At 47.8% G+C, this 14,188-nt stretch overlaps 1 protein-coding gene across 1 annotated transcript; it reads right to left on the reverse strand.

The window, feature by feature from the left end:
- Positions 1-10,876: 10,876 nt before the first annotated feature.
- On the reverse strand, positions 10,877-11,785 carry LOC133902777 (uncharacterized). The gene is made up of 2 exons (XM_062344172.1): positions 11,404-11,785; positions 10,877-10,896 (listed from the first exon to the last, which is right to left on the reverse strand). The coding sequence occupies exons 1-2, from the start codon at positions 11,783-11,785 to the stop codon at positions 10,877-10,879; spliced, it is 402 nt and encodes a 133-aa protein (XP_062200156.1).
- Positions 11,786-14,188: the final 2,403 nt, after the last annotated feature.

Genomic DNA, 14,188 nt, shown 5'->3' on the forward strand with positions numbered 1-14,188 from the left:
CGGGGAAAGCCACGGATGCAGGTGACGGGTCCGGAAAGAGACCCCGGGGAAGACCTCCAGGAAGGCCGAGAGGCGGAGGCAGGGGTGGAGGAGGTGCTTCTATACCTGCTGTTGAGGAGGAGACTGAGTCGCCTCTAGGTGCGGCTGAGTCTGAGTCTGACTCGCCTATACCTACGGCTGCGACTCAGTCTGGGGATGAGGAGGAGCAGGTAGAGGAGGAGCAGGTTGTCCAGGGGGGTAGCTCTAGCTCTACTTCTTCTCGTGTGTGGCTGCGTGGTCCTTCGAGCCTCCCGAGGCGACCGGTGCCAATGGCTAGACGCCCGCTCATTCGACCAGATGGAGAGAAGTAAATGGCTCTCTCTACTCTCATTATTTTTTTGCCTTTGTATCTTCAATATTTCAACACATACTAATAAATTGCCTTTACACTTGTGCAGGAACTGGCTGAGGGTTGGAGAGGGTGACCACTCACGCCATGTAAACGGCATCCTTGGACTTTTGATCAAGGAGAAGTTCCCTGGCATGGTTACTTTGGGCGGAGTAACCGAGCCGGCATACACATGGGCCCACTATGCAGCCGCGCCGGACGCCCGTGACCGGGAGGGAAGGGTGTTTCCCAATAGAGCCGAGTGGGTGAAGGCCGAGCTGTGGGTAAGTTTCGTTCGCACTACATTAGTCAATACTAATCGCATGGAAATTATTTAACTAATGACTGGATCCGTCGCGTCTATATGCAGGATTTTTTTAGATGCGAGCCGGGCTTGGAGGCTAGGGCAGCTGCTGTCATCGACAAAGCTGCCAAGAAACTTGTTAAGGATATGCACTATGAGGCGCGCGTCCAGGCCGTGATCAAATTTCACGCGGAACACCTTGGAGCGAAGGTGACAAAAAAAGACGCTAGGACCATATCTTTGACCCGGGAGCAGTACCTGAAGGTAAAGTACAATAAAGCTTATTGTTCCTTAGATTACTAACACTTAATTTCTTCTTCTTATATATCATGCACTTGATTATTTAGGTGCCTCCGGGGTGGTGCGCCGGAGACCTTCCGTGCTGGTTTGTGATCGTGGACAAGTGGTGCGCTCCCGAGTGGGAGGAGAGTCACAATGCTTGCCGGGAAAGGCGATTGTTGATGCCTGGCGCGCCACACCATCAAGGCAACCTCAGCCTGACTGGTTTCGCGGCTAGATGGGTATGCAATAGCATCTGTTGTTCCCAAGCTCAGTTCTCCTTAATTTCTGTGCGGGCGTCCCCTTTATGAATGTTATTGCTTTTTTGTTGCAGTCGGCAAAAAATGATGGTCAGCCTCTCTCCCAGTTCAAGGCTTATGCTTTGGCCCATAAGTCAAAGGCGATGCACGGGGTTGCTTATGACCCGAATGACCCGGCCTCAGCGTACACCAACGAGAACATCAAGGCTCGCCTGGATGGATACACATCGATGGCAAAGGAGGTCCACGGCCCAGACTTTGATCCGAGCGAGCAGGATCTTGATGGGGAAGTGGTTATGAGGGCGGGAGGAGGCAAGAAACATGGCCGGTTCTGGATTGGCGACGGCACACTCGATACGGCCACCACTCCCTCTCTCTCTCAGCTTAGAGCTCAGAGCACAAGCTCAGGTCCGGGTATACGCCCTCGCCTAGAGCCTACACGGATTGCGATGAACGAAATGCAGGTTAGTTCTGTTTCATTCATCCTCCACTATCTTTACATGCTTTGCATTGGAACGATGATGAGATTGCGATGACATACTGTAGGCCCAGCTGGATGAAGAAAAGAGGCTTCGGCACGAATTAGAGAGATCGTTCGAGGAGAGGATGGCGGCAGAACGATCCCAGTGGTATGCGATGATGACGCCCCTTTATGCTGCAATGGGTCAAACTCCGCCACTGATGCCAACCCTTTCTCGTCCACTTGCTCCACAGGCTCCAAACACTGGCGGCAGAACGATCCCAGTGGTATGCGATGATGACGCCCCTTTATGCTGCAATGGGTCAAACTCCGCCACCGATGCCAACCCCTTCTCGTCCACTTGCTCCACAGGCTCCAAACACTCCTGTGAGTTAGTTTATAACCTTGTAATCACCATTATTACCATTCTTACAACCATAGAGTGTTGTGCTAACTATCTACTTTGTGCAGTATCCATCAGAGGGATCGAATATGCCTGGAGCTGGAGGTTCGCACTTTGGTACTCCACCTCACTTTGGTTTGTTCTCCTCACTTTGAAAACTTACTTTTGTAACCCTATATCCATACTTACCATTTCTGTTTACTTTCAAATGCATACTTCTTAATTAGCGTTTTTGCTCCTTAATTGATGCAGGTTAAGGTGGTAATCAAGTGTTGAGTCCGTTACGGCCTGCTACATTTTCTTTTTGTTTGGACTATGTTTTGCTATCTTGTCACGACAATTTGTCATGTTTGTGTCACTAGCGACGGTTTATGTGATGTTTGTGTAATATGCGATGTTTATGCGACGCTTTATGTGATGTTTGTGTAATATGTGATGTTTATGTGACGCTTTATGTGATGTTTGCGTAATATGCGATGTTTATGCGACGCTTTATGTGATGTTTGCGTAATATGTGATGTTTATGTGAAGGTGGTAATCTGTGAAATATATGTATATTGTTTTGAATTGCAGTGACAGTTTTGAATCTGGTATGGATCAATTGTCGACCTGCTAAATAACAGTTTGCCGAGTGTTACACTCGGCAAACAAGGCTATGCCGAGTGTTACACTCGGCAAAACGGACACGTGTCACAAGGCTGTTCAATCTGGCATTTTGGATGCCACTTTGCCGAGTATCCACGGGATACACTCGGCAATGCGTGGCACGTGTCGCCAAACTGTCGTATTTGGGTGCTATTCTGTGCTCACTTTGCCGAGTGTATACACGGACACTCGGCAAAGTGTCCTCGTGTTTACCGAGTGTATCTCTGAGACACTCGGCAAAGAGGCCGTTAACGCATTGGCACCGTTAGGTCACTTTTTTTTGCCGAGTGTCGTATTTGGCTCTCGGCAAATATGTTTGCCGAGTGCACGATATAAAACACTCGGCAAACAGTAGTTTGCCGGCACTGTGTATGCCGACAGTGATATGCCGAGTATTACACTCGGCAAACATGTTGCCGAGTGTTTTAAGGCCTTCGCCGTGTGCCCAAGGCACACGGCAAAGTCTCGAAATCCGGTAGTGTTACAAGTAGACCTGTTCTTGCGAACTTTTTTCTTCGAGGAGTTCGACTTGGATTTCCGAGGGGTAGCTTTAGGTCGCATATCCCGCCTCCTAGCTCCACCTCATCCATGCCATCCTCTATCTCATCGTTCACAAGTTGCTTTAAGAGGTGGCCATATTACTCACCATCTGATTCCTCTCCACTTGAATAAGACAAATTGTTTCCATTGATTTTCGTACTGCTTTGCAATGTATTTTTAGGGGCTACTTTGCATATATCAAAATCCATATTCTTCAGGACAGTCAAGGAAAGCTCTACTTCGCTATCCAAAGTACCCATAGATATTCCTGGACTTTGAATATTCGAACAAATTCGGTTATCCGGAAGAGAGTGAATGGAAAACGACTTGGTGTGAGACGTACCTAAAGGAACTTGACCCCGAGCCGGCTGGTGGACAGTATTGGCGCTGGTTATTCCAGTCTTATTTATGTCCAGGTTCTTCTCTGCTGTCCGCCGCATTGCCCTAGCCATTTTCACGGCTGCTTGTACGCAGTTCTGCTGGAGAAGAACTCCCTTGTGAAGGTCCGGCCTTGCTAAGATATGTAACCTTGCGCGTACGGCTTGATGGCGCTAGAGAATGGGAAACTGCCGGCCAGGACACATCAAGCTCCATTGAGGCATTGAGATGTCCCCAGCCATCACCCCTGCCTGGGCAGGACCAACGTCCAGGGCTGAGGCAGTTCTAGGCGGGGATTGGCTCCTTGGATGTGCCGAGATGTCAGCTGCCTGTAGACCCCCAGCTTGCCGCAACTGTGCTGCGACCAATGACGACGACGTCGAGGCGGTTGTGGACTGCAGCTTGCCTTGAGTCGTTGCGACCACCGCCGGCCAAGCTTGCATTGAGGCCCTTTTTCCAGGGCCTGATTGGCAGGCAGAGGGATATCCGACAGTTCAGCCTGCCGGGTGATGGCCTGCTGCCGCCCCTGGGAACTCTGGTCGCTACCCTCGGTCTGAACATCATCATCCACGGCAGCTGTTGCGGCTGTCTGGGACTCTATCGGAAAGTGGCCCCGCCCTGTCATACCGGCCATGCTCAACCCATCCTGCTGGACGGCTGGACCACATGGCCACCAGCGTCGCCAGCATTATCACGGGCTATTTTTTGGACAGCCCGAGCCGAGCCGGCAGTAGCCACCGCATCAGCGTGAGAGCTTTTGACCGTCGTCGGCCCCTCGGCCAACAGATGACCACCGCCCGGCTGGACCTGCTTAGCAACTGAGTTGGTGCGCCCTTCTAATGCTCTGGAGGCGCGGCGGACATACGTCTTGAATCCAGCTGAGGCCTGTCCGGGATTTAGTCTTCTGCTGTTGTCAGTAATGTCAGACTGAGGATGCAGAGGCGGCCGGTCATCCTTGAATGACGACGCCCCAGCCCAGTAGCACCAAGCATTTGCAGTCCCATCGGCACCTCTTGACTCACGGCTGAGGAAGCTAGCGTGGGAGAAGTCGGTGTGGTCTGCTCCCCACACGACACCCTCAGCCCTATGGTTGTGAGCCGATGGAGGTGTTCGTTCATGCCCCTTGATGATGTTCGCAGGCAGCGCCGCTACATTGCCCGCCGTAGGAGTAGCAGCTGCTCTCGCAATAGAAGCCCGCCGTGGATTGAACGGCATCACTGCGATGAGCTGAGACGACGCGCACTCGAGTGGGAAAGTGAGCGCACGAGGGTGTTCATGTCCACCTGCATATCATCAGAAGCTTGATTTTTGCCGTTAGAGTTGGACGAAATATTCTTCGCTTTCTTTTTGGTTTGGTCATCTGATCCCTCCATTTCCTCCTCTAACAAGTCGTCTTCATCTCCATTAATGTCCCCGGCGAGAGAGAGGGGCCATCATTCGAGATGAAGTTGGAGTCCTTGACGGAGAAAGTAACTTCATCACCATGACGACCAAATACAATATCCGTTTTAAGGGACAGTAGTTTTGCACCTATTAGATCCACCTATAGGCGCACTATACCCCGACGCCATATATAGGCATTGCATGTCAATATCTAACAGAGCGCCAAAAACAGTGTGAAAGCTTAGATGGCCGAATAGTGACCGTAAGCATACAGAACTCTCGTAACATGCACCCAAGTTATCTGTATTTGAAAATGAGGCGATGGCTCATTGGAAGGCATCCATTCTCCAATAGAAATAGCGACCCGTGAGCTTGCAGTCAGAATTCCAAATACACTATCTTACTAAGCTCACTACCGGAGACGGCTTCTTTGCCGAGTGTCCCAGACTTTGCCGTGTGTTTTTTATCGGGCACTCGGCAAAGAGCCTCTTTGCCGAGTGCCACAGATAAAGAACTCGGCAAAGAGGCAATTTGCCGAGTGTCATTTGTTGACACTCGGCAAACCCTATTTTTTCAATTTTGAGCAAGTTCGTGGAGGCTATTTGCCGAGTGCCAGAGAAAAAGAACTCGGCAAAGAGGATCCTTTGCCGAGTGTCATTTGTTGACACTCGGCAAACCCTATTTTTTCAATTTTGAGCAAGTTCGTGGAGGCTATTTGCCGAGTGCCAGAGAAAAAGAACTCGGCAAAGAGGCTTCTTTGCCGAGTGTCATTTTTTGACACTCGGCAAACCCTAATTGTTTTTTCACTTTTGACCTCCAAACTTTTTCTGCAGTCCTCATACAATACCTGGTACTCCATGTTCCAATGTGGCACATTTCTCGGACTTCTTCTATATTTCTTTAATTTATTTCAATTAATTGATTTTTCTTGGATAATTCAAATTATAACTGCTAGTCATTCGAATAATGAAAAAAAATGAATGGAAAAATGATATTCATGTTATTTAGTATAATGTGAGGCCGTATCCAGGAACAGACCACAAATTGCGAACATCTTGTTCACGAAACATGACCACGAACTTGCGGGCGAGTTGTTTTTAAATTGTATAAAAAGCAAACGAAGTCCGAAAATCATGAAACTTGTCAAGATGTAATGATATCATATGTGGAGGCTGTGATAAAAATTTGAGAAGGTTTTGCGCAAGTTGTCACGTACGATGCTTGTAACCGTTGCAAACCGAAGAAGTTTATCTAGGTTTCTTCGGAGATTCTTCGGTTTGCAAGCATCGTACGTGACAACTTGCGCAAAACCTTCTCAAATTTTTATCACAGCCTCCACATATGAAGTTGGAGAAGATCTTTCCACCCGGCTTCTTCAATCCGATGCAGCATTTGATTTTGCACCTCCCGTACGAGGCACGAATGGGGGGGCCCGTGCAGGGCCGTTGGTGCTATCCAATCGAGAGATGTCTAAAGGTTCTTCGAAAGAAATGTAGAAATAAATGCAAAATCGAGGCTTCCATTGCAGAGGCATACATTCTGGAGGAGGTGGCGAACTTCACAACAACATACTATGGTGACAACCTCCCTAGCGTGCATAATCCACCCCCTCGTTACAATGCTGGCGAAAATGAATCGAACCTCAGCCTTTTCCGAGGCCAACTCGGAAGCGCAAGTGCATCGACCCCCAAGACCTTGAATCATGAAGAGTGGCGCCATATCATGCTATACGTGTTGACCAACCTTGACGAAGTGGCACCGTACATGCAGTAAGTTCTCAACGAACTTGTTAAATACGCCGTCACTATTCTGCATCCAACCCCCTTGTTTCTCGTTGGTACAGGGAATTTCTTCATGAATTCTGGCGTCAATCAAGGGATCCTACCCCGCAGCAGGTAGATACCCTTCTTAGACAGGGTGCGGGAAATGGAATGCCCGATTTCATTTCTTGGTTCAAACGGAAGGTACCGTCCAATTTAGCTCGTACGTAGTTTGACATTCCAAGTTACTCGTACGTGCGAATAATATAACGATGTATCCTGCTTGAGCTTGCAGGGCCAGAGGGATGCGTCTATGTGTGCCGAGTTGAGACAGGTTGCCGATGGCTTTGCCTATAGGGTCAGGTCATTTTCTGGTTATGACGTGAATGGATATCGCTTTCGCACAACAAGCTACGAGCAGAGTCGGCCCAATCGAAGAACCACAAGTTCCGGAGTTTTTACGCCCGGCGTTGATGAGGTCGAGTATTATGGAAGAATTGAAGAAATATACGAACTCAAGTTTCATGGTTCCAAACCTTTTAATCCCGTCATATTTAAATGCCATTGGTTTGATCCTGAAGTAACGAGACGGACATATTGTAATCTTGGGCTAGTCGAAATTCGACAGGATTCCGTCTTACCAGGAGACGATGTCTATATTGTGGCCCAACAGGCCACGCAAGTTTATTATCTCCCATATGCGTGTCAAACCATAAGGCATCTTAAGGGTTGGGATATTGTGCACAGGGTATCGCCACACGGTAAAGTGCCTGTCCCAAACGATGAAGATTACAACTTAGACCCAAACACATATGACGGAGAGTTCTTTCAAGAAGAGGGACTTGAAGGGAGGTTTGAGATAGACTTAACCGAAGCGATCGGAATGGAAGTAGACAATGAAACGGTTATTGAAGAGGACGTTGGAGATGAGGTGCAAAATGTGAAGGACTTACAAATGCTTGAGCGATTACATTTAGACAATGACAATGGCAACATTGCTCATTCGGATAGTGTTGATTATTTCGACATGATTGATAGTGATGATGAGACTTATGATCCAGCTAATCCCGATCATGAAGATTATTTCTAATACATGTAATACTATGTTATTTTGTAATTACGTTTTGTTTATTTTGCATCTCTTTCTAAGTACTTCTTGTTTATCTGTGCTTATTGGTTTACTCTTTTTAATTGCAGGTGATTGAACAAAGATGGTGGGCGGTGGGATGAGGAAGCTAACGTCCTTGTACCGAAGGACAAGGAGGAGCAGCTGCAGGAGGGAGTCGTCGCCTGCCGCCCCATCGCGTGAGGAGGAGGAGGAGGAGCAGGTGCCCCAGGAGGACGCCGAGGAGGTGCAGGAGGACGCGCAGGAGGACGCGCAGGAGGAGGCGCAGGAGGACGCGCTGGAGGAGGCGACAGCAGGGGGTTCCGCTTCCTCTAGTTCGTCGAGCGTCTACTTGCGAGGTCCCGCGAGCCTCCCTCAGCGACCGATACCTCGTGAGAGACACCCGCTGATTCGACCCGAGGGGGAAAAGTAAGTAACTTTAGATGTTATCACTACTTTATATGATATGTTGAATATCAAAATAGAAATTGGACGATTGTTAATCACTTGGGCAGGAACTGGACGATTGTGGCGAGTGGAGGTGCTCACACACGCCAAGTCAATGGCATCCTCGGTCTTCTGTGCAAGGAGCACTTCCCTGGCCTGGTTGAGTACGCCGGAGTGACGGGGCCGGCCTACTCGTTTGACCACTACGCCGCCGCCCCCGATGCTGCAGATCGGGCCCGCAGGGTATTCAACAACAAGGCGGAGCGGGTGAAGCAAGAGCTGTGGGTAAGTCTTCCTCGCACTACATTGCTCAATACATCGTATTTATTGGACATTCTTGAAATAATGAATGGATACCTCGTGTTTGTATGCAGGATTTCTTTAGATGCCAGGACGGACATGAGGCCAGGGCGGATGCGGTGGCTACCAAATGCTGCAAAAAACTCGTCGTGGACATGCATTACGAGGCGCGCATCCAGGCCGTCGTAACTTACCACGGGACCGTCGTTGGAACGAAGGTCACCAAAAGGGACGCAAGAACCATGACGCTGACCCGGGACCAGTACCTGCAGGTAAATACAGAACATTAATACTGATTCCTTTTGAGATTAAGTAGGCTTAATTTCATCTTCTGATATGTCATGTACTTGATGGCCTGTAGATGATTCCTTATTGGTGCGCCGCGCATCCCCAGTGCTGGGAACAGATGGTGGACAAGTGGTGCTCACGCGAGTGGGAGGAGACGCACAACTTGTGCCGGGAGCGGCGTTTGATGATGCCAGGTGTAGCACACCATCAAGGCAGCCGCAACCTCAGCGGATACGCACAAACATGGGTACGCGAATTCATTTATTTATTCTAACGCTCAATTCTGCATGATTTCTAATCATCTTGCTGTTTTTCTCGCAGTCGGCGTCACATGGTGGCCAGCCTTGCTCCATCTTCAAGGCATTTGCTATGGCCCACAAGGGCAAGGCGACGTCCGACGTCGACTACAACCCGGAGGACGGGCCCGAGGCGTACAGCAATGCGACCGTCCACAACCGCCTTAGTGAGTACACATCGATGGCAAGGGAGGTCCATGGGCCAGAGTACGATCCGAGCACCGAGGACCTTGATGGAGAAGTCGTCATGAGGGTGGGAGGAGGCAAGAAGCATGGGCGATACTGGATTGGCGACGGCGCAATCGACTCGGCCGCTACTCCCAGTCTCTCCCAGATTCGAGCAAGCAGCACGAGCACGAGCCCGGCCATACGACCTCGGAAGGACACTTCACACCACCGGGTGGAGGCACTCGAGGTTATTCCTGGTTTATTCGTCGTTCATTGGTTTTTTCATACCTTTCCTTTGCATTATTGTAACATTAGGGTGAATATATTGTAGGCCCAGCTGGAACAAGAGAGGAGGATACGGGAGCAAATGCAGGCGACGATGGAGAGGGTGGAGGCCGAGCGGGAGGCCGAGCAGCGGAGGATGGTGGAGATTCTTCAGTACATGCAAAGTATTGGCGCCGCTACGGGTGTAGCTCCGCCACCTTCGCTATTCGCTTCACCTCCACCTCCTCACTATTCTACTCCTGTGAGTATAAATATTTTAGTTTGTATGTTCATGCTTACGGTCAAACCTAGTGGAGTATGAAAGTTTTATTTATGTATGGTATATATTTATCTTGTCTTACACATGCAATCTCTTCTCCTTTGTGCAGAATCAATCGGCGGCATCGAACGATCCTCATGCTTCAGCGAATCCTTCACCAAATCAGTTTCATTGACCATCTTGGTGATGATACTTGTGGTTGTTAATGGTACTTCTATTTGCAATTATGGTTGTAGATGATGGAGCACTTGGCTTACTTGTGAACTTATTTGTGATATATTGTGAGACATGTGATGTTTGTGATATATATGTGTTGTTGGTGATATATATGTGCTGTTGATGATATATATGTGATGTTGGTGATGTTTGTTATATATATATATCTGTTTGTTTGGATGGGATGTCAAAAACAAATAAAAAAGGCTGTTTTCAGTCACTTTGCCGAGTGCAATGGCCATGACACTCGGCAAAGTGACAATATGCTTTGCCGAGAGCCACGGTCCAGGCACTCGGCAAAGATGGCCTGTTTGCCGAGTGTCCTCCAGGTGGCACTCGGCACAGATGGCCACCTTTGCCGAGTGTTTGATTCACTGGCGCTCGGCAAAGCGGAGGCCTTTGCCGAGTGTCAGCTTAGCACTCGGCAAAGCCTTTGCCGAGTGCCCGGTAAAGTGCACTCGGCAAAGAGGTCTTTGCCGACAAATTTTTTACCGAGCGCCCTTTGCCGAGTGTAGCACTCGGCAAAGCCTTTGCCGAGTGTATATCGTCCTTTGCCGAGTGCCTGAGGCACTCGGCAAAGAAGCTGTCTCCTGTAGTGGCTCGTCTTGTTTGGAAAAGCAACAAGATAGCTATTCGCCCTTTTCGAAATGGCCTTCAATTTCCATTTAGGACAAATCATGTGAAGAGTTCATTTTGGATTAATCGGCCGACAGATGTCCTCCCATGACCGAGATCAAGACCATTTGGTGCCACCTGGAATCAACATCTTTAAGATAAGATGTGGAGATTTGAAAGAAACCCATCTTATTTCGGAAGCCAAAAAGTGTGACGTTAGGCTAGCCCCAACGGCTTTTCTTCGAGGAACAAAATCTCGTCGTGAAGGGATTTTCGTTCACTTTAGCGCTCTAACGATTTTTCTTCACGGTTCCCTTCACGACGGAATTCTCAGTATTATTCTCTTCAGAACGGAATTCTCTCTCCTTTCCCTTCGCGATTCCCTCGAAGGGAAGCTGTTGGAGATGAGAGAAAATAAAGAAAATGAGAACGGAAAAAGAAATCGAAAGAGGAACGAAATAAAAAAATATATGGATAGGAATGGTCTTAGGCTTGGGAAGTCGCAGCAGAGGGCACTTGGTCGACGGGTGAGCGTTGTGCTTGGGATGACGCAATATAACACGGCATCACAGTTATCTGACAAGTGTCCCTTCGTCTTGCATGGAAAACAGAAGAGCGTTTTGGGCGTGGGAAACCCGCCGCAACCGGCCGGAGAATTTCCCACCGGCGGCGGAGGCTTCGTAGAAGGATGGATGCCTGTAGCGGCGCCAGGACCAGCCTGACCACCGAAGCCGCTGCGACCTCCCGCGGCATTGGCGGCCGTGAGCGAATGGAAGGTTGGCGATCGTTGGCGCACATCCGCTGGGCCATTCCTCTTCCTCCCAGGGAACCCCAAGCTCGCCGCACCCGCGGCAGTTGCTCCGTGATTGTCACTCAGACCTCCAGAAGTGCCCACGGCCACAGCGCCGGCGGCGTTAGCCTTGCTGCTTCCAAAACCACCCGCCAAACCCTCGGATTCGGCACTACCAGAACCACCAGACTGGGCGCCCAGGACCTGCTTGTTGCTGCCGACCCCACGACCTGCCATCACGATCTGTACAAACGAAGGTTTGAGTGTTTTGGAGGAAGAAGAGATTTCTGGAGGAAACGTTGGGGAAGCAAAGCTCGCCGTCTCCCAAGATATCCGCCAAATCTCGTCCGACAAAGCCTTCCTGATTTACACTCCCCAGATGATGGCAGGGAGGATTTGTTTCCAAGCTTTGGGAGTACTCCTGAAATTGTCCTTTTGGAAGGGATTGGCGCCGATTGGGACTTTCAATTTTGATGTCGGCAATCTTGTCTTCTATAAACTCGGCCAAAGCCACCACCGGCGGCGTCCTAGATCGTGGTAAAGGGCCTCGCCATGGGCGCAGCAGCCAACCACGACTCTTCCCCCGACCTGCCAGCCGTAGAGACTCCACCACTGGAGCACAAGTTGTGATCTGGACCCGGGGCAGGCCATCGCCTGAAGGGATTTCAGAAATTTGCTCACTGTATGACTGCTAAAGTTGGAATGTTGCTACCAACTGCACGGAATCCGTTTGAATGGGTTCGACGGATTTGTTCATGCCAAGGTTTAGCATGTCTGCACTGCACTTGCCTCCCTTCTCACCCAAGTGGCAAAGTTGTTATAGGCTCGGACAAAAACCGCCTCCCTCCTTTTCAAAATGGTTGTTGTGGAAGCTGCCCCCCTAATTTCTTTCGAAAGAATTGCTAGACATTATGACCTCCGATATAACGATACAAAAGAGATGCACATGCAATGTGTGTAAAAGGTGGCACCAAAATTTGCACACTGCTGCAGGTGATTCCTTTTGTTCTTTTTGCTAGATACTCTCTGAGTTCTACAATTTAGAGACAAAGAAAAGGGAGACCATTTAGATATTCCCCGAAATGCCATTTCTTGAAATGGGGGAATCCGTTTTGATCGAGCTGCTATATGAAAATATCCGCTTGTTAAGGCAATATTTGTATATTTAGATCGATTCCCTTATTTCACAAGTCAAGCCCGATGTCTGAGGGATATATGGAGTGGCTAGCTACTATATGCCTACTTTAAGAATTTCTGGAGCTAGGGCTATGGACATATTAAGCGTCTTTGATTAAGACATCGGTTGACGATTGGTGAATCACGGATCTAACGAACTTGTTGAAGAAATATGAGATGTTTAAACTAGACGAATCATAAGAGAACATACAGAGGTTTTTAGATAGGTTTGGACCTTACTGAGGATAATAACTCTATGTCATGTTTATCTTGTGTTGATCTAAACATGTTATAAGAAGGTGTGTAGCTAGCTTAGATGGACTTAAATCTAGTTGACAACTTCATCTTTGGCCTCTCTTAGCTTTTACCGCTTTGTTTAGGCTTCTAATCAGTTCTTCTGACTTGACTTGTCCTCTGCAGGGTCACTTGACACCGTATATATATGGGGTTGTCATATGTCCTCTGGAGTCCTTCTTCCTATTTTGGAGATAAATATTTCCAATTACGGGATGCTTTGTATATCTATGAGTGGTTTTTTTTCTTTCAGAGACCTTTTTTTATAGAGACAAAGATATGCCTCAAGAATTATGGAAAACCGTAGGGTGCCCAAAATATGATAACTATCCATTATTCATCGTCAGCATTTTGTTCTTATTTTGAGCTGGAAACATATATTTAAACAACTTTATTTTATCCTACAAACTCCAAATTATGTATGGATCTCAGAACTAGAGCTCTAACAAATAGGTCTATATATGATTTGTTGTTCGGCGGAACGGGAACATTGGAGCCACAAGACTGACTGTTTGGTGAAGGCAAAGGGTAGCACATGGATATAGAATTTAAACAAGTTCACTTTTTTTTACTTAATTGGCCAATTGGTCTATCTGAGGCTGCTAAATTTCGAGCGTGCATGCTATAGCATGTTAGCATGCACACCCATATTTAGTAAAACTTGGTTTGAACGTAAACCTCCCCTTTCTGCTTTTAGGTTGGTTTGAAATTTTCATGCTGTATCCTTCCCCTCTTGATGCCTCCACCAACATAACAAGCATCAATGCCAGCTTCATTTATGAATTTAGAGAGTAAATTCTCTCCGATTTACAAACAAATTTATCCAAACACAAAAGATAAATTTATTTTAGTTTACAAGCAAATTTATACAAATTCAGGAAGCAAGTTTATTTCAGTTTACAAGCATAATCATATGGAGTCATAGAGCAATTTTATTCTAATTTACATGCATAATCCGTACGAACTTGGAGAGAAATTTTTTTATGTACCAATCTTAGATAGCAAATTTGTTTCAGATTGCAAGCAAATCCATATGAATCCAAACTCGAGAGGGAAAGATTATTTCAGTTTTTTAAAAAAATCCATGTAAGTTCATAAAGAAATTTTGTTTAAAATTAAAGCAAATCCATATAAACTCGCAAGGAAACTTTATTTTAATGTACAAGCAAA

The sequence above is a fragment of the Phragmites australis genome, chromosome 2 (genome assembly GCF_958298935.1).
Source record: "Phragmites australis chromosome 2, lpPhrAust1.1, whole genome shotgun sequence".
Lineage (NCBI taxonomy): Eukaryota > Viridiplantae > Streptophyta > Magnoliopsida > Poales > Poaceae > Phragmites > Phragmites australis.